We start from the raw sequence: 21,329 nt of genomic DNA on the forward strand, positions 1-21,329 counted from the left end.
ATTAGTTGTCGGTTTGCTTTTCTCGTCATAGTGGTCGCTGGTTTATGTGGACTGGTTCTTGAAAGTGTACAGTATATAGAGGATTCCAGTTAATTAGGACACATAGGTATCAATACATTTTGGCCCAATTAAGCGGCTCACCCAATTAGCTGTAGTTTCATATAAATAGCTTAAAAGGTTTTAAAAGGCTAAATGAGTAATAAGTTCTGTATTTAAATGAAATATAGAACAAATTGGAACACTGTCAATACTGCTACAGTTCTATAAAACTGCATTAATTCCTAATAATCAGCAGAGAAATTTTTGCAGTGTACAGTGACATGTTTGACTGTAAATGAACAAAATCAATAAAATCTGATAATGAACTGCCTTCATGCAATTCTATTGACGAGTGAGTCCTCCAAATCTTTGTTTTCATTGTAACATTCAACATGATTGTCAATACCTTCAAGTTCTTCATGGTTTCTAATTTGTTAAAGTAGTGAAATTGTTTCATTTTCACTCCTGACCATTTCTGGCATTTCCAAGCATAATGCTTGAAACCACAGTGAGCAAAACAATTCTGAATTGTCTTTGTGCTTATTTATTGCCAGTGACAAAAATCACTGCTTTTGAATCAGAATCAGGTTTAATGTCAACAGCGTACGTCTTGAAATTTGTTAGCTTTGCGGCAGCAGTATAATGCAATACATGAGAAATATAGAAAAAATCAATTACAGTAAGTATGTTTATGTATAGTAAATAGTTTGATTAAAAATAGTGCAAAAACAGAAATAATAAATAGGTGAGGTAGTGTTCATTGGTTCAATGTCAATTTAGAAATGGAATAGCAGAGGGTAAGAAGCTGTTCCTGAATTGCTGAGTGTGTGCCTTCAGGCTTCTGCACCTTCTTGATGGTAATGAGAAGAGAGCAAGCCCTGGGTGATGGCGGTCCTTAATAATAGACGTCGCCTTTTTGAGGCACCTTTCCTTGAAGATGTCCTGATTGTTACAGAGACTAGTGCCCATGATGGAGCACATGCACACACAACCGAAGCTATTTTAAAAACTGTTTGCTCTAAACACAGTGTTGGATCTAACAACCACACAGTACATGCATCTGACTCTAGTTAGAAACTGTTTAGTGACAGTCTCCTGTCCTAATTAAGTGGCATAGTGTCCCAAATAAACAAAGGGAATCTTGGCTACTTTCTTGATTGGGTTTTGTTCTTTAAGAGTTGTCCCAAATAAGCGGCTGCGGCAATTAATCGTTGGCCTAATTAACTGGAATCCATTTGTATAAACGTGATACCAAGGGATGGTTGGGAATGACACTCATACAAAATATTCCTGTTTGCGCCTATGTGCGGGACCACAGGATGAAGTAAAAAGAGTTCTTCCAGGATTCTTTGACTGGTTTATGAAGAATAGAGGCAGAAACCTGCAAGAAGAAAAGATAAGTAGATGCAGATTACCAGATGAAGATGTTTTCTTGTCACTGAGTCAGAACATAGAACAGGAACAGACCCTTTGGCCCACAACGTTTTGGCAAACCAATTCAGTTAGCATCAAGTGCCCAACTAAACAACACAATGTCCATATCCTTAGATTTTCCTCATGCTTATGTGACTACCTAAACAGCTCTTAAAAGTCCCTAATGTATCTGCCTTTGCCACCAGATCAGGCAGTACATTACAGGCACCGCCACTCTCCGTGTGGGGAGGGGAAAAAAAACCTTTGCCCTAACATCTCCTTTGAAATTATCCCCTCTCACCTAAAAAAAATGCATGCCTTCTCATAATAGACATTCTAACCATGGAAAAAAGATGCTGTCTGTTCCATCTTTGCCGCTCATAATCTTATGAATCTTTATCAGATCTCAACCTCAGCCTCCAGAGATCCAGATAAAACACCCAAAGTTTGTCCAACCCCTTGTTATAGTATATATCCTCTAATCCAGGCAGCTTCCTGGTAAATCTTGTATGCACCTTCTCCAAAGTCTCAACATTCTTCCTATAATGGGGCAACCAGAACTCTATGCAATATTGCAGATGCAGCCAAACTAGAGTTTTATAAAGCAAACTAGTTATCCACTACAGCAATAGCTTACCTTAAGGCATTATCTGGGGGTTACTGCTAGTCTATTTGTCACATCAGCAATATCTTCTAGCTCTGACCTGGGTCAGAGAAACATGTATCCTGTCATATTCTATCTTAGTTCACTATGGAACCTCACCTAATATTCCCTTTCCCCATCTTACATCGTCAGTTACCACTGATGCAGACATTATTGCATCTTTCCACTGTAGCCATGGAAATTACTTTCACCTCTCTGTCCTTGAGTCGATGGATAGACAGATCCTTTTGCTGCAAGGGCATATGTTAACATAGATAATTGCCCTGGCACAGCCAGTGACAGTATTGACTGTTTGGTTAAAATTATAACCCTCCGCAATCCTTTTCACAACCATCACAGCAGTCAGATAAGCTTCAGGTGGGAGCATTGACATATATCTGAGCCAATGGTTTATTTTCTGATCACTTTTGTCATTCAGGTTCCCATCACTTTGGCCTTGGCAAAGGTTACTAAAGACTTCAGGGCTGTTGTCTGTCTATTGTAACATTTCCCATCAATTTACCCATTCTGTTAAGTTTCACTTGTACACAGTTTTCTATGTCTAAAACTGATCTTTTTGAAGATTTTAACAATGAATAATTACCAAATGGTTTGCTGCTTTAGCTCTGGGTTTTATACATTCTAAATTGATTTGTATTAGTTCAACAGATGCATGTTGACCAGGGCTAAGATAACACTTCAATGAACACCAAAAACTTCTGAGTAACACACTTTGTGATTGCTCTTCAAATATGAATCTGGAGAGCAAATACTAACATACTTTCTGAGTTGGAACTTTTTTATTCAAACTTCTTGTATGCATATTTTCCTGCAGAGCTGGAGGAAGAACCATGGGTGACCATTTCCCTTCTCGCAGTTTGGCCAGTGAGGTGAATGAACATCTGCTCTAGTCAATGGTCTTTTGATGTGACAATGACCTCAGGGAAGTAAGTGTCAAGTTCTCCTAGTCTGTGCAACTAATATGAAACCTCATGGCGCATTCATCTATCGGATATCTGAGAAAGTGAGACAATGCCAAACTTCTGGGCACTGATCTTCTGTAGATGTCCAACCCAAGCTAACACATGGAGCATTCAATTTTTATTGGTGGAGCAGAGATGAGGAGTTCCTTTTGGGTTCCTAACAGTACAAACCAACCTGCAAAATGCAGAGCTCCTATAGCATGGACGATATATCAGCAGTTTTGGAAGTGACTCAAGAAGACGCGTATGCTTGGGGCATTGGCCAAATGTAAACACATGGATTGAAGACTCATCTGTCCACTCCTTTGAATTTTAGGATGGAGTAGAAAGAGCAGCAAAATCCTGTAAATCTTGACTCTATCCAAATTTGCCAACCAACCCAAGGGGAATCCACAAAACATGTCCAATCTCACCCAAGGAAACACTTGCTTTAGCAAAAAATTGGTGGCTAGTGATGTGCAATGTGGTTTTAACCTGTGTGCGTCTACAGTTCAACGATCTCTTAGAGAAGACAGAAGAAACAATCTGACAAAGTACTGGTGGTTCAGAAGAAAACTGTTGGTGAGGTCTTCTTTGTGGGACAGCATGTTCTTGATTTTGTTCCAGCATATTGCAGCATGGAAGTAGGAAACAATTGACCTCCTGCAGAGTCCAAGGATGCAGTTCATCCATCGTGATCCGAGGGGCTGGATCATTGTGAATGTGACCCTTCAGTTTTACACCAACCCACTCGAGTGGGGTTGCTAATCTAAATTGAAAAGGTAAAGTGAAGGTAAGTAATTTTTAATTTCTTAATCTCATTTAAATTAATTTTAATTAGTGTTTGTAAAATAATACCTAATTTTAAACAACATTTAAAAATATTTCCAATATTTTAGCATCATTTGAAAGAGCTGCATGAGCTGTTGAGAGGTTATTAGGTGCTCAGTAACCATCACCTGAGCCCAGTATTTCACCTTATGGGACAGCTAGGACAGTGAGGCCTGTCTGGACCCATGGGGCTGAAAATGTTTAGTGTGATGCCCTCACAACCTGCCCATCAGCTTCACCTTCTTCCCTCTCGTTCCCCCATCTCATTCTCTTTATTCCATGGTCTACTATTCTCTCCTATCAGATTCCTTCTTATTCAGCTCTTTGACTTCCCTACTTATCAACTCACAGCCTCTCACATTATGCCCTTCTCCCCCTCACCTATCATTTGTTAGCTCCTGCTCCTCCCCCTACCTTTTTATTCTGTTTTCAGTCCCCTTCCTTTCCTGTCTTGATGAAGGACTTCAGCCTGAAACTTCAATTCTTCATTTTCCTCTATAGATGCTGCCTGATATGCTGAGTCCCTCCAGCATTTTGTGTGTGTTTAGGCAATAAAGTATCAGCTCAAGTTAATAATTAAATGGTGCTTCATGGAAAAGGCCTGAATTAAGGATAAAATAATGTTCATTGGCCTGAAAATGATTTACAAATTAGAGTCAGCATTTGTTCCCTTTTCCCAGAACAAATGGATTGGAGAAAAATGCAAGACTTCGGTGCATGTATTCTTTCTTCTACAATAATTTTGCAATAATGATTACTTACTTTTTTCCTCTTCTATATTATGTGTTGCATTGAACTGCTGCTGACAAAAGTTAACAAATTTCACGACACATGCTTGTGATAATAAACCTGATTCTGATATATTAGTTGAAGGCAATTAACAGTCAGTTTCATAATTGAAAAACATTTTAAATACTCACTTAAATTATTCCCATTTCATTTGTGTACAGGAGAGAATTTTTATTGATTTTCAAAAAAAGATAAAATTTGAGGCTAGCAGCAAGTATATTACACATAATAAATATTTGTTTGTAATACACATCATTAAAATTACAAAGGTATGCTTAAGTTTATCTGCACCATACCTGATGATATATCTTCTTGCTATCTTAAATTACAAATCATATTTGCTTCTTGGATGAAACTTTATACAGTAAAAAGTGCTGAAATATTAAAGTTGTTATGCAGAACACAGCTATTAAATTTAATAGCTGTCAATAAGAAATTGTTTCATATGAGCATGCTTAGTGGCTGTTGAGATTCACATTAGGATTCTTCTGGACAGGAGGAAGAAGAAACTAACTCAACCAATTCAGCAAACACAAGGAATTCTGCAGATGCTGGAAATTCAAGCAACACACATCAAAGTTGCTGGTGAACGCAGCAGGCCAGGCAGCATCTCTAGGAAGAGGTACAGTTGACGTTTCGGGCTGAGACCCTTCATCAGGACTAACTGAAGGAAGAGCTAGTAAGAGATTTGAGAGGGGGGAGGGGGAGATCCAAAATGATAGGAGAAGACAGGAGGTGGAGGGATGGAGCCAAGAGTTGGACAGGTGATTGGCAAAAGGGATATGAGAGGATCATGGGACAGGAGGCCCAGGGAGAAGGAAAAGGGGGAAGGGGGGGAATAAACCCAGAGGATGGGCAAGGGGTATAGTGAGAGGGACAGAGGGAGAAAAAGGAGAGAGAGAGAAAAAGAATGAATGTGTATATATAAATAAATAACGGATGCTCCAACCTGATGGCATGAACATTGACTTCTCTAACTTCCGCTAATGCCCCACCTCCCCCTCGTACGCCATCCGTTATTTATTTATATACACACATTCTTTCTCTCTCTCCTTTTTCTCCCTCTGTCCCTCTGACTATACCCCTTGTCCATCCTCTGGGTTCCCCCCACCCCCTTTTCCTTCTCCCTGGGCCTCCTGTCCCATGATCCTCTTATATCCCTTTTGCCAATCACCTGTCCGGCTCTTGGCTCCATCCCTCACCCTCCTGTCTTCTATCATTTTGGATCTCCCCTCCCCCTCCCACTTTCAAATCTCTTACTAGCTCTTCCTTCCGTTAGTCCTGACAAAGGGTATCGGCCCGAAACGTCGACTGTACCTCTTCCTAGAGATGCTGCCTGGCCTGCTGCATACACCAGCAACTTTGATGTGTGTTGCTTCAACCAATTCAGGATTATTTTGACTTTTTATCCTATAAAACTGGAGGTTAGAGGCCCAGTGTTGACACTTCTGAGAGCTCAGAGCCAAGGATTAGAGGCCAAAGGCCCGGAGGCAGCCTGATCTGGGGTTAGAAGTAAGTAAGTAAGTAAGTGTGTGTGTGTGTGTGTGTGTGTGTGTGTGTTGGTGGGGGAGCTTATTTTGCTGTTTTTGTTTTGTTGTTGCTTGTGTTGTTCCAATGAAAACTGTTAGTTCAGGAATGTGTGTTGACACTTGTGAGCTGCCCCCAGCACATCCTTGGGTTGTGATAGATATACTTTATTAATCCCGAGGGAAATTTGTTTTCATTACAGCTGCACCAACCAAGAATAGAGCGTAAATATAGCAATACAAAAACCCCCAACAATCAAACAACAAAATGCAAACTATGCCAGATGGAAAATAAGTCCAGGACCAGTCTATTGGCTCAGGGTGTCTGACCCTCCACGGGAGGAGCTGCACGTTCGATGGCCACAGGCAGGAACGACCTCCCGTGCCACCCAGTGTTGTATCACGGTGGAATGTGGCTGAAGTCCAACAGTAAAAAGTTCAATATCCAGTCTGCAAACACGTTCCTTGATCGTAATATGCCCCGGATTGCACCATCTGTTGTTAGCCAGAACAGTAAGCACTCAATTCCTTTATGTTTACTGCTCTCAGTGCACTTCCGGTCAGCCGGAACGGTATTACCCACGGAACTCCTCTTCTCCAAAAGTCTCTGTTGTCTCGACCCGGTCCTCTTTCCTCGGCTTTGTGATCCCCCTCTGCATCCTCTGTGTGTTTTCCTCCGGATTTCAGCAGGGGTGTCTGCTACTCTGTTCGCTAAACCGGTCGGTATTTGCTGGTCCGTGGAATACACAATGCGACCTTGCTTCTGTCCTGCGTGTCGGGATGTAACCATTTCCAGCGCTAAAGAAGACCCAAATAAAACTCTTTCTACCAGCATATTAGAGAGGGTGCAGCTTCGACATGTTACCGTGAGAAAAAAAATACAAAAAATAACGTAAATTAAAAAGTAAGAAGAATAAACTAAGAATAGATCGGAACAGCTGTACCAGGCTGCATGCACGACTGGCGCATGCGCACCTAATATTGTGTTGGTTGTTATGCATTTTACTGTATGTTTTGATGTACATGTGATAATTAAATAAATCCGAATCAAAATCTGATAGGTAAAGGTCCACTATTGATTGGGTGCAGTGATTTTTTTTTCATCCACAATTGGCCTAACATTGTCAGAGGTTTCAGAGTTTTAGGTTTATGTTATATTCAGTGCAAATGGGCATTCTGCAATCTTTTGCACTAGTTTAGAAAACATTGAGCTGTAAGTGGGTCAGGTGCAGAAAATGGAGAATGATCATCGAGACTTTACACATTATATTTTAACCGAATGGAATGAAAGGCTGGATGGCTAGAATAAATTTAAAAGCAGATTAGAAATAACTCATCTAGAATCTCAGAAGTAACTAAGGAAAGCACTTCAGCGGGTCATCTCTAGCGCACAGAAGATCATTGGGACGCAGCTCCTAGCCCTGGAGAACACCTACAGCTCTTGCTGCCTAAGAAAAACTACAAGCATCTGTAAGGACAATACACACCCATGCAATCATCTGTTTGAACTTCTTCCATCTGGCAAACGTTATAAGATTTTTTGTGCCCGCACTTCCAGACTGAAAAATAGCTTTTTTCCCAGAGCTATAATTGCTCTGAACTGATTGACCAAGCATCATCCATAAATTGTTATATTGCTACTTTTAATACTGGTTTTATGGCTGCCATGCATTGGAGTTGTGCTTTTGTACTGCTGGACGTTGCTTGTACTGGCTGGTTACTTGATTTTATTTATTGTTTATATATTTGTTTTATAGCATTGAGTATGAGAGTTGCAAACTTATTTTTGCTGTATTGGTGCATGACATTGTACTATGCAAGGACAATAAAGATGGTTCATTTCATTTCTAATGTTATTTTTAAAATTTTACAAGTTAGAAATATGAATAACTTTCAAACAATCTGTAAGCATAAAACTGCTGATGCAATGATTTGGGTATGAAGAAGCATTTAGAAAAAAAAGTCAAATACTGTCAAATTTATTGATTTAACTATACTTCAACTGAAATGTTAAGTTAAGACCCATTTGACTTGCAGCTGGAACTAAAGTGTGCCAAGGAAGTAGGTTTGAAGGGAAATTACCAATATCATCTTAACAATCTTTAAAGTTTATTGGGTATGAACTTCTTGGAATGTGAAAGGTGGCATGTAAATGTAAATCTGTTTCTTTTTCTTACTTGCCCTAAGATAGATTGTCAGCAGGATGGAAGGGATTTAACAAGTGTGATTGAGGTAATCAAAATGAAAACAGGAGTGTCAATCTACAACAACAAAGTGTTCTGGAGGGGTCACTCTCATGGTTCATTCCATACAGGAATTCACAGACCCCCTGGGAGTAAGTGACAAAACTTATTTTTACTGAGGAAAAGTATATGATACCATAGATCTGAAGACTTGAGGGAAAAAAAACTGATGGGGAGAAAAGTTAAATATTGACATTTTAATGACTTCATTTAGTGCACCGTGTAGCAATTTAAATATTACAATTCAAGCTGCTTAACTGATAAACAACCAAGGTGAAAGTCCCCACGTGGTCCAGTGAGCAGCTGAATTCCAGTGGATTCATTCTATGCTATATTGGCTCAATCCATTGTCATCGCCTATGCTGAATTATGGAGGAGGGATATAGCCTGAGAATCTGCTGCCAAAAGTTATGGAGCAACCTATTTGGAAATACATGGATGAACAGTATTGGACTTGACTGTTGATAATTCACTGTAATAGCTCAGGTATAACTGAGTGCTACCAGGGAGGGTGACAGAAGTGTGTGGTTCCTAAGCAAGCCTTTTTTATATCACTTAGATGTTCTCAAACAGTGTGTATTAAAATTTTATACTGAGATTTTGCTTAAAACTGAAAGAATACACTCTATAATTTTTACTGTAGTTTCTTGGAAGCATCATCAGTGGGGGAAAGGAGAAGGGTGAGACATCCGTTTCTAATAGTCTGGTTCCAATCAATTAAGAACTAAGGTGCAATGCTGCCACTAGCTTATGCTGCTTTTCCCCAATCCATAGACAAGTCTGGCAGATTGTATGATTTTTTAAAAAAGTTATTATGTTAGATAATCAGAGTAGAGGAGATAGCAGTTTAGAAGAGCAGCAATGTAGTAGGCATGGTCCTGAGAGAAATGTGGAATAATGATTGTAAATTCATCTGATAAGGTTTCAAAAATCATACATTAATTATTGAGCACAATTTGCTGAAAAAAGAATATTTTAATTCTATTTTTGTTTATTGTGGCAAAAAACACTCAGAATATTCCCTGCAACTATCAGTACAATGATTATTTAAGGATGTTAGTTTCGGTATAATTAGCATTTTGCATAAGGTAAATTGAGTGTGAATGGCTGTATTTACAATAATTTACTGGGAAAAAATGAAACGCTTTCAGAGTAAGACTGTTCTGAGCATGAATTCTCACTAAACAAGATTGCAGATAGTCAAGAAGAGGTCTGCAACATTCTGATTTTAACTCATTGTGTCTGGAGCTCATAATTATTGGACCCCTAGACAGTTAAACTCTTGAGGCATTTTCCAATTGGTATTAGTAGCAGTGGGAAGCACATTTATAAACAATATAATGGGTTGTGTATTCCAAGTATTGTACAGTCCTATATTTCATTCCTTGCAAATGTGAGTCCATTCATATCAAACAACACTTGATTATTGTGCTTAATCTTCAATTGTGTCATTATATTCGGGGCTGGAACAAAGCATTGTTTAGAATTTGTTCATTAAAATTAGCTGCTTCAATTTGATGTCACCAGAGACTGCTTACTTCCCATCCCCCCAGCACTAACCCAATCTCAAACCTAATTCAGCTACATTCTGGCAATGTATTATACAATTGGATAGGTTTGTTGGGTTGCATGGTAGTGCAGCAGTTAAAGCTGCCATGGCACAGCTCGGGATCTGATCCTGACCTCGAAGATCGTTAGCGTGGAGTTTACATGTTCTCTTCACAACTGTCTGTAAAATTCCGTTGGGTATATGGTTTCCTCCCACAGTAAAAAAAAACTAAAAAATAAGTGCTTGTGAGTTGATTGGCTATTTTAAATGACCCCTTATTGTAGAAATGCTAAAAGAATCTTGAGAAGTTGATTAGCATTTGATAGCGAATCAACTGCATATTTAAGGGGAAGAGACTGATGGGATCGGTCTGCTGGAGGCTGACATGGACTCAAGGGGCGGAAGGGCTTCCCTCTGTGCTGTAATAAGCAAGTTCGTTTCGTAGAATGGGATCTCCCTGCATTTGAAATTGGAATGATGATACATCAAATTGCTATTCCAACGGCATTCCTCATTATAGCAACTGAGTCATTGAAAATGCCAGGTATTTCACAATAAAGGGTTAAATTCTGCAGGTGACTTAACCTGAGTGATATAGGTGGACCTGTTATCACCAAACTATAAAAATACATTGGAAGTATTCTGCTATTAGTTACTCCCCAAAATAAAAGACACATAAAATCAACATGTTAATGAAAGATTGAAAGTAAATTCATTAATACACTAAAAGCTGACAGTACACAACAGTGAATTTGTTCTGATAAGCTGTTGAAAAGATTTGTAATTTGTGTATGTGTGTGTATGTATGTGCATGTGGGTTACCTGAAACTGGAAAATTCAAGGTTCATCCCATTGGGTTGTAAGCTAACCAATCAGAATATGTTGCTCTTCCTATATTTGCCTTTCGTCTCTCCATTGCATTGAGAAGTCTGAGGTCAGTGTTGGAATAGGATGGAGAGTTAAAGTCAAATGCAACCGGTAGCTTGGACAGCCAATGCAGACAGAGCATAGTTAACTCTGTGAAGTGATCACCTCGTCTACACCTGGTTTCACCTTTGTTGGGAAGGCCTCATCATGAACACAGAATGCAGAAGATGGGGTTGGAGGATGCGCAGGTGAATCTCTGCCTTGCTTTGAAGGACTGTTTAAGTCCCTGGATGGTGGTGTGGGAGGAGATGAATGTGCAGGCGTTACACCTTCCCTGATGGCAGGGAAAATGTCAGGGGATAGGCAGAACAGAGGAAAACAAAAATGATGGTTCCAGCAGAAAACAGAAAGGAGGGATAGCGGGTTAGTGTTGGAATAGGACGGACAGTTAAAATAGCCTGGATGGCCGTGGCGGATGGAGTGGTTATTCTGTATCCTGATGTGTCACACAATCATGGTGGAGATGGCAGAGGATAATGTGTTGGCTGTGAAGACCAGTGAGGTGAAAAGTGAGGACTCGGAACATTACCACTGTTCTGTCAGGGGTGGGGGATGTTTGGGAGCTAATATATATTGGAAATGAAGGCGACTCCTATCAGGACTCCACTGACCATGGCCATTGGGAAGCTAACTTTCTGTTGGAAGAGGGACATTTCAGGAACATCAGAACAGATACAGCAGAGATGAAGGAATTAAGAAAATACGGTGGGAGATATGTTTATGGAAGATTCTAGAGCCAAATCTGCCTCCTGGAATAGAAAGATCTGGAAAAAAGAAATAATCCTGGTGAATTTGAGGACAGGGTGGAAGTTGTTGGCAAAGGTAATGAAATTGATCAGTTACATTTATTTATACAATCTTAGTATTCTAATATTCAAATCAAGACTAAATAAATAACAGGCAACGGGTTATTATTTCTTTATAATACTGTGTGTGGGTAACCAAGAATAATTTGTGGTGATTCTACTGTGTAGATTTGGGTTATTGCCTTTATAATCCACATAATTGAGAAGACACATGGGTCTGGATTTCTAATGTCCACGGGGAGAAAATTTTTACTGGGCAGCATGTTGTGTGTGAGCTGACTCATTATAAATGAATGTACATTGATTTAAATAGGTCCCACACTGAGTTCTTCATGTTGCTTGCCTGTGCAGTAGTTAAAAAGAGAGTAGAAATTTTCACATTATTCTCCAGATACTTTCATTTAAATCTGTATTAGCATATTTGTGAAATGTTTATTTAGTGGCCACTTTCCATAGCTATCATTTTTGCTGTCCTCCCTGTAGTTAATAAGCAATGGCATTCCAATGGCTTGCCAGTGGTTGTTTTGGATGTGGAGGAGTGAAGGTATGTGGAGTGAAAAGAAGGATTTACATCTTCATCACTGGCACCTGGCACCCATCCACCGGGATTAGCAGAATTATTATGTATAAGAATTTCAACATGTCATGGTTGACCTTGTACTTCAGCGGGGAGGCAGGTGCATATATTGACGGCTGCAAAAAAAAAATCCTGTACAAACACAACAATACTTGTAATTAAGATCACTAAAATGAATTTTCATGGAAGGTAATCATTTAAAGCCAACTTTGTTAATTGACCACACCATCAGCATAATAATAATGCTTGGGCCTTCTCTGCTAAGAACATACATTTGTTACTTTGCTAGTAGAAAGGAGGAAGAAATGGAGATTAAATCATTTATACCAGATATCCAGAATTCCATGACTGCAGATACCACTGCTATCTCCATATTGTGGTTGAAAGCATCACAAACTTCTAGCATCTGTGACCTGAAAGGAATTTGTTCCATTAGTGGTTAGATGGTTTCAGACCATTATAACTGAATAGTGCAGGTGCATTCAGGATATGCCAGCTATTCCGCTCAATAATTCTTTAATTTTTGTGACAGTTGATGACACCATTACTCGGTGAAGATTTTGAAAGATGTTATTATTTGCCTTGTATTCCAAGGAGTACAATATATTATTCATTCTTTGTAGATTGCTAATGACGCTTCCATAGCTAACCAGATGTCGAGGAAATCCAAAGAAACAGTGCATTTAAACAAATGACCTAATGCCATAGGATCTCACAGGTTAGGGTTACTAATCAAAAAGTACACACATGGCTGCAGAATTTTCTGCTGATTGTTTATTGGGTCAGTTCACCTATTATGAGGAGTGTGGGTAGATATATAGTTAAAATAATTATTTTTTAAAGTGTTTAGTTTCAAGTTTAAAGAAATTTTAATTAGTGTTTTCTTTAAAAAAATTGGAGGTTGTCATTTTAGTTTACCTTAATACAAAAGCACCATAAAAATGTCATCTTGATTTACAAATAAAACAAAGCCCAAAGGCATTTGTATTCTTTACTGACCCAATAACATCAAATGCAATGTTGCAATGTTTGCTCTTTCTGCAGTTTGTCAGTCTAAAAATTTTTTCTATTTTCATATTACTCATTTTGAGGCTTAAGGATTTTGTCCTTACTCTGGTTAGGCATATTCTTTCTCTTCTATTTTATAATTTCCAATTATTTTGCAATAAAAGCAAAAGGAATAATAAAAGGAACATTTACCTATATGCAAACGTACTCAAGCAAAACAGTCAGCGAATCCTTGTCAATTTATCCATGGCAATCCTATTTAAAATTGGAAACCCCCCTGTAATAAAGAATATTTTCCCCTTTGTTTTTACTGATTTGGGGAGTTTACAACTAATAATTAAAAACAGCTCGGTGCCAATTTTGACATCCTACAAGCTTTTTTCTCCACCATGCATTTTTTTATTTCCTTGCAGTAAAGTCTCATTAAGCCATCTTCCACTGTAAGAAAATTCTTTTACATATGTGGAATTGGTTTGTTTTTTTTTCCATTATTAACTTTTTTTTAAAAGTTAAGCTCAGCATCAATCAAATATGACTTGCTTCTATCTTTAACTTTGCTCATAATATTTTCATATTAATGAACCACACAGACATGATGTTAAATTCTCCATTTCACACTAGCTTAGTAGACTAAAGTTTCCCAAAGTATTTAACTAGGTTTACAGGAATTTTGGACATTTTCTGTTCTGTTGATTTTGTAACAATCTGAATTTTGCACCCTGTACAGCCACAAAGATTGTATGATATTTGAAAATTTGTTTAGAATTTTATCATTTATATCTTGTTTCCCTTGCTGATGCTAGGTCTCCGCCAACAGTAAAGAGTACTATTTAAAAATAATTTTCTTCCATCTCTAGCATGCTTTGCCAGTGACACTTGTGTAAATAGTATATCAATAAGAATTTATTTAATATTGCATTGTTTGATGGTGTGTTGGACTCTCAGTCTAATATACAAAATGACTGCTTTTGCATTTGGAAATAACCTTATGTTAAATAGCACTTGCAACATAAAGAAAATATTCCTAAGTACTTCGCACAGGTACTATTGGGGAAACAAATGCTAAGTCAGAAGAGCAATAGTAGAAGTGACCTGAAGCTTGGTTACTGAGATTCGTGGGAAGCCTTAGCAGAACTAGAAGATGCAGAAAGATCAGGGAATAAATTTCAGAGTTCAAGGAATCGATCAGGTTGAAAGCTTGGCTGCCAATGGTGCTGCAAAGGGTGCAGTGCTTGAGGAGCCGAGGAAAATGGGAGGTCGGTGGTGGTGGTGGGCAGTGGAAAAATTGTACTGCTGGTGAAGTTACATGAGTAAGTGGGAGGGGCGAGGCAAACTAATGATAAAAGTGTACAATTTTAAGACATTGGGAGTGAAAATGGTTCAACAATAGCAGAAGTAATGGGCAATTGTGATTCAATATAGGATAGCCTACTGTCAGAGGTTTGTGTGAACTAGTCCTCCACAGGTCAGAAAGACATGGGTGGAAGTTTAAATATTATTGCATGAGGTTGCTTGTAAAGGACTGAGCCTAACTGCGATCAAACTAGCACACAGACTGTTCATCTTTACTAAGTATAAACTGCTGGAGTAGATGGGCGGAATGGCCCCTTTCTGGGTTGAAGTGCCCTATGACTCCATGTTATGAATAGGTTTGGAGTGAGGCAGGACGTATGCGTGGCAAAGATTGAGATGTTTCCTGTTCCGCTAATATTTTACAACGTATTTTACAATGAGACGAAGTTTCACAGCAAATAGCTTATAGGGTCAATTTCAATGTGCAATATCTGTAAGCTTATCAATGAGGCTTGTAGCCTCTGATTATAGCTCTTGTTCTAACAACACAATTAAGTTAATTGTGTGGTCTCACTAGCCTCCCCAGGATCCAGGACACCTTCAAAAGGACACCTCAAAAAGGAGGCATCTATCATTAAGGATCCCCACCACCCAGGTTTTACCCTTTTCCCATTGGTACTGGCAAAGAGGAGGTATAGGAGCCTAAAGACAGACAGACACAGACACAGACAGACACACACACACACACATGTTTCAGGAACACTGTCTTCTGCTCCACTATTAGATTTCTGAATGGACAAGTGTGAGGTGTTGCACTTTGGGAGGGCAAACCAGAGTAGGACTTGCATGGTGAACTGCAGGTCACTGAGGACTGTATTAGATCAGAGGGATCTGTGAATACGTACCCATACTTAATAGGACACGGAATCAAAGGTTTCCGGGAGAAGGCTGGGAAGTGGGGCTGAGGAGAGGAAAAAGGATCAGCCGTGATTGAATGGCAGAGTAGACGCGATGGGCCAAATGGCCTAATTCTGCTCCTATGTCTTATGGTCATAATTCCTTGAAAGTTTAGTCACAGGTAGATAGGCTTTTAAACAAAGCTTTTGCCACATTGACCTTCATAAGTCAATGTATTGAATACAGGAGTGGGATGTCAAGTTGTATAAGACGTTGGTGAAGCCTAATTTGGAATATTGTGTGCAGTTTTGGTCACCTACCTACAGGGAAGATGTAAACAAGGTTGAAAGAGTGCAGAGAAAATTTGCAAGTACATGAGGACCTGAGTGAAAATGGAGGACACCTTGCTCTCCCTTGCCAGGGAGAGAGAGAACCTGTGGGTTGTCGAATTCGGATGAAATGCAAAACTTCTGGGGTAACTGCAAGGTCTGTGTCTTTGCTATCGCTTAGCATACGTTTGGGCTCAGTGATTGTACTGATGCGTGTTTAATTTTGCTGGTGGGGGGAGGGGGATCGCTGCTCGCTGCTACTTACGTGTGGGAGGGAGGAGCTGGGGGGGGACTTCAGGGTTCTCACATTTACCTATCATTCATTCTTTGGGGCACTTCTCTGTTTTCGTGGATGTTTTGCGAAGAAAAAGCATTTCAGGATGTATATTGTATACATTTCTCTGACATTAAACTTGACCTTTGAGTTAAAGGAAAAGGTGGAATAGGCTAGAACCTTACTCCCTAGATTGTGGGAGAATGAGGGGAGATTTGATATAAGTATACAAAATGATGAATGGTATAGATAGGGTAAATGCAAGCAAGCTTTTTCCACTGAGGTTGGGGAGACTAAAGTTAGAGGTCATGGGTTAAGGATGAATGTGAACTGTTTAATGGAATCATGAGCGGGTACTTGTTGGGTTGGCACGGTAGCTTAGTGGTTAGCACAATGCTTCACAGTACAGACGACCTGGGCTCAATTCCCACCGCTAACTCCTGTAAGGAGTTTGTACAGTCTCCCGGTGACACACGTTTCCTCTTGGTGTTCTGGTTTCCTCCGGTTTAATTGGTCATTGTAAATTATCCCATGATTAGGCTAGAATTAAATCTGGGGATTGCTGGGCGGCGTGGCTCAAAGGGCTTATTCTGCTTTCTATCTCAATATATATAAAAATAGACTACTTCACTCAGAAGATGGTGAGAGTGTAAATTGGATGCATGTTTGATTTCAACATTTAAGAAAATACTGGATCGATAGATGGATGGGAAAGCTATAGTACAGGTGCAGCTCGATGGGGCTTGGTAAAATAATAGTTCAGCGTGGATCAGATGGGGCAAAGGGCCTGTTTTTTTATTTGTTGTAGTACTCTATGACTCTAATATGATTGCACAACAGCACCTTTCAAATCAGCATGCCATTAACTAAATTTTACAGCATTTTTCAAAAGTAATTTCCCTTATGAAATTGTATAATTATGTGGAATGTTTATAGCTCTTTATAGTCTTTGATACTGAATTACTCCTTACATATTGCAGCAATCTTTATACATCTCATAGTTTTATATACTTTTCCCATGTTATAAACTGTAATACCATGAACTGAGAAAATCTAAGGATCCCTTCAATACAATGCTACGACTACCGAACAGGCTATCTGTTCTGAATGAGCAGTGTGGGGATTAACAGCGTTCCCTTTTTCCAACACTATAGTTGAGTACTAAGAAATGTCACTTCAACATAAGTTGTGGATCAAAGGTAACTGCCTGATCATTCAGTGAGATGGTTCTGTGTTTAAACCTCACTTCAGAGACCTAGGTGGACTTTGCAGTACACGACTACATAAGTGCCATGTTCTTCCAGACATTCTTTTGAAGTTGATGTTGGATTGCTGTCTTTGACATATAAAAGATTCCTTGAAACTATTTCAGGAGCAGAAGATTCTTCCCAGTACATTGGGAAATCCTGAAATTGTGAGAAGTTCCTGTAACATCAAGAATATTGTGTTAGAAGTGTAGGTTCTCCTATTACAAATAAAACAGTGAAATAGACATTGTTGTATTTTATACATCAAATTATTTCTCAATGCCTAATTCAGTTTTGCTGTGGGATGAAAAGCAAGCCTGGTAGGGATTTAAATTTCTGAAATGTCCACCCTTTAAATTACAGGTCTTTCCCAGATTACGGTAGTGTTGTTCCTGTGAACTGTTTGTAACCCAGACAGTTCATAAGTCGGAAATGTGACCATGAACTAAGTTCCCAGGCTGCAGGAGATGGCAAAGCCATCCCGCCAGTCTCCCAGATGCTTGCTCATATATACTGTACGGGTGTTTGTAGCTCGGGACAACCTGTACCCGCTGTTGCTTTCCACTGATGTCAATAAAAAAGAAAAATGGGCAGGATATATAATGTCTGATTTGATACTACCCATTCTACATTCACCAAAGTTGAATTTCAGTTCCCTATGTATGGGGTGTGTATCAAGCTTCAAATTCCACATTTCCGAGGATCTCACTTGGTCCTTGAACTCCTCCATCCTGATCAGAAAGGCACAACAGCGCCTTTATTTCCTGCGGAGCATCAAGAAAACTCACCTCCATCCCAGGATACTGACGGACTTTTACCGCTGTACCACTGAGAGCATACTCACCAACTGCATCTCAGTGTGGTATGTCAATTGTCCCATATTGGACCGCAAAGCACTCCAGCATGTGGTGAAAACTGCCCAGCGGATTATCGGCACCAATTGCCCACCATTGAGAACATCTACCATTAACACTGCCTGGGCAGGGTGAAAAGCATTATCAAGGATGCATCTCACCCTAACCATGGACTTTTTACCCTCCTCCCATCCGGTAGGCGCTACAGGAGCCTCTGCTCCCACACCAGCAGGCACAGGAAGAGCTTCTTCCTTGAGGCTGTGACCCTGCTGAACCTCGCATCACAGCGCTCAGCAGTATTGCACCCATATTGTACTGTCTCAGTACTGTCATATTTGTGTGTTGTAGCACTTACTTTTTATTCGCAGTTATTTTGTAATTAACACTATTCTTTGCATTTCTGGTTAGATGCTAACTGCATTTAATTGGCTTTGTATCTGTACTTGGCACGATGACAATAAAGTTGAATCTAATCTAATCTTTAAAGGATTGCCTAAATGCATAATTATATAAAGAAAGAATAAAAAACTGGACATTCAGTTTACTTGAAAGATCATTCTTTTGTTATAATAAACTCTCATTCTCATTTAATGATTTAAGGAAAATGGAAATGAGACATTACAAGAACAATTTATATGTATAAATATTTTTAACAGCAAAATATCTCAATCAACTTTATACAGGTGCCATCAAATAAACTTTTACACCAAGCCTTAAAGGAAATATTGGAGGAGATGACCAAAGGCCTGGTTAAAGAGGTAGGTTTTAAGGAACATCTTAAAAAAAGAAAAAACAGAGACAGGTGGTTAGGAAAGGTATTCCACAGCTTAGAGTCTTGCATTGGCCTTTTTTGGTCCTATTAAATTAAAAACTGAACTGCTGGAGAAGGTCACATTTCAGGACAAGACCAAATTCCTGCATCAGGTTGTTCTTTGCTTCAGCTTTCAGAATCTGCAGTCTTTTGTGTTTCCATTGGTCCAATTAAACTTGGGAATGATTAAGAAACAACTCTGGAGGAGTATTATAAAGCTGGGGAGAATTCAGTGCTAGGGAGAGATTTAAAATTAAGTTGCTGCTTAATAGATCAGCAAATACAGGCTTGAATGATGAACAGTTATGGGCTAGATTAAAAACACATGGAATGAAAATGTTGAGACGAATTCTCACTTAATGTTCTTGAGTGGTGCTAGCTCATCACAAAGTAAGGTTACTAGTATTCTACTGCAGTCTCAGCAGTTCAGCATTAATAGGATTTTCTGTTTTTATTTCAGATTTCCAGCATCAGCAATATTTTGTTTTTGTACAACCAGTGTCCAGAATTTCTCTGCATAATAGAATTAATTGCTTTTTTAAATGCAAGGTTAAATTGTGCCTAGAATTTTAAAAAATATGCCTTGGAGCAATTGGAACCAAGAAAGCAAAGTTAAATGTTGCCTATATTTTCTATAAACATTGTAACAGAACTAGCGCAGTCAAATGAAGAATGGTTCTAATGGATGTAGTTTTGACCTTTCCGGCCACAACTCTGTAATGCTCTTTAAGGGAAATCTTCAGTTTAAATGTAGCATGTTCAATAATTTTATATGAATAAAATAAAACATCAAGAATTGACACATGCCAACATTACTAAATTAAAATGAGCAAATAAGTTATAGTCTTGTTGTCCTGAACATTTAGATATCTGTAATTTTTTTTTCATCTCTGAAGAGTTCTCTTCAGTATTCTGGCACCATAAGTAACACATGTTAAAATAAAACTATAAACATTTTTGAGAAATGAAGTAATAGTTCTGGCCTTCCACCTCTTGTCACTGTTTTCTGTTAAGGGTTCTGCAATTATTCTTTCAACTTTCTTCTGCTTTCCTCTCTCCCTTCCCCACCCCCACAAACAGCCTGTTTTCCCTGCAGAGAGTGCTATATAAGGACAGACACAATAGTTTCACAACATAATTTGCTCCACGATCTGAACCAGATTGCTTAACCTACTAAATTGATGTTATGTATGAAAAGGGTTCATACTTAATTTATGTTTTTTAAAAAAACATTTAAAACAGAGTGTCTTCAGAAAAATATATAAATGCTTACACTTAGGTTATCACATACATTTACTCCAAATATTTTTCTTCATTTTTATACAGGATTATCTGAGTTTTTTGGTCTGAAGCACAGAAAAAAGAGGCAGCTGAAAGGAACAATCTCTTTAACCGATGTGTTTGTGTTTAGTATGATGCCTCTTCTGTAAATCTGAAGCTTCTGTTCCAGTTTTATGACATTAAATATTAAGAGCCTAGAATTAATAATGAAGGTTGACAGCTCATCTCTACTGTCACAGAGGGGTTCTTCCTTTGTCTAGGAGTCCAACAGTGCACATATTCAGTTCAAGGGAGTTTCTGTTGTCAGGGCCTCCTGTCCCTAGACGTCATGGTGGATGAATAAATTGCTCCTGTGCCATCGTCACATGAGTCTGAGGAATCACTTTCCAAATGGGGCTTGTAACGCACTGGCCCGGGCTGGTACTCCATAATCAATGTTGTATCAGAAAATCTGGACTGAAAAGCAAGCTGAAAATTTTAACATGTCAGATTCTGCAATAAAGGAATAACTCAGGAACATGCTTGAGACAGTTTTGTCTTTTTTCCCCCAAAAACAGCATGTGAGAAAATTTAATTTAAAAAACTTTATAGCAAAAATAGATTATGCCAAATAAACTGCACAAAATACACTTTATGCAACAAAGATATCTTCATTCTTTCAACTGTTTTAAGAATTTACCAAGGATTTTTAAAACCAACAACACACTTTTTGATTTGGTTGCTAATGAGAAGATTAAACACTGATGCAATAGTGTCATATTATCATTTCCAACACACAAGCCGCATTATTTATGTTGGAAGTCAGTACTAAAGCTAAAGCCAGAATCAAAATTAGAGATAAACAATCAGGAAATAAACAATAACATTAAATTTACTGGAAAAGCATTGTGAAAATGGTTAAAAGATGAGGAATCTACTTTGAAGGTCAAAGTTAATAACAAACTATTTAACTGATGAAACCAATGATGAGACATAACACAAACAGTAGCTAAGAAAAGATTTAAATGTAATTTCATACTGAAACTCTATC

The 21,329-nt window shown here is 38.7% G+C and overlaps 1 protein-coding gene and 1 long non-coding RNA gene across 9 annotated transcripts in view; one reads left to right on the top strand and one right to left on the bottom strand.

The window, feature by feature from the left end:
- LOC134348038 (uncharacterized) overlaps positions 1-19,630 on the top strand; it is a 35,505-nt gene extending 15,875 nt beyond the window's left edge. For 2 of the 5 annotated variants that reach the window (XR_010018332.1, XR_010018333.1), the window contains exons 2-4: positions 1,358-3,850; positions 8,395-8,538; positions 18,891-19,630. This is a non-coding gene — a long non-coding RNA (uncharacterized LOC134348038). Of the gene's footprint in view, positions 1-1,357; positions 3,851-8,390; positions 8,539-18,890 lie in introns of all 5 variants that reach the window. The other 3 variants (XR_010018330.1, XR_010018329.1, XR_010018331.1) reach the window with 3 other exon arrangements.
- Positions 19,631-19,769: 139 nt separating this feature from the next.
- si:dkey-100n23.5 overlaps positions 19,770-21,329 on the bottom strand; it is a 181,738-nt gene continuing 180,178 nt past the window's right edge. For all 4 annotated transcript variants that reach the window (XM_063050820.1, XM_063050821.1, XM_063050822.1 and 1 more), the window contains one exon: positions 19,770-20,767. In XM_063050820.1, coding sequence (XP_062906890.1) covers positions 20,603-20,767 — 165 coding nt within the window. In that variant the 3' untranslated portion in view covers positions 19,770-20,602. The remainder of the gene's footprint in view (positions 20,768-21,329) is intronic.

This window comes from Mobula hypostoma, chromosome 6 (assembly GCF_963921235.1).
Source record: "Mobula hypostoma chromosome 6, sMobHyp1.1, whole genome shotgun sequence".
Lineage (NCBI taxonomy): Eukaryota > Metazoa > Chordata > Chondrichthyes > Myliobatiformes > Myliobatidae > Mobula > Mobula hypostoma.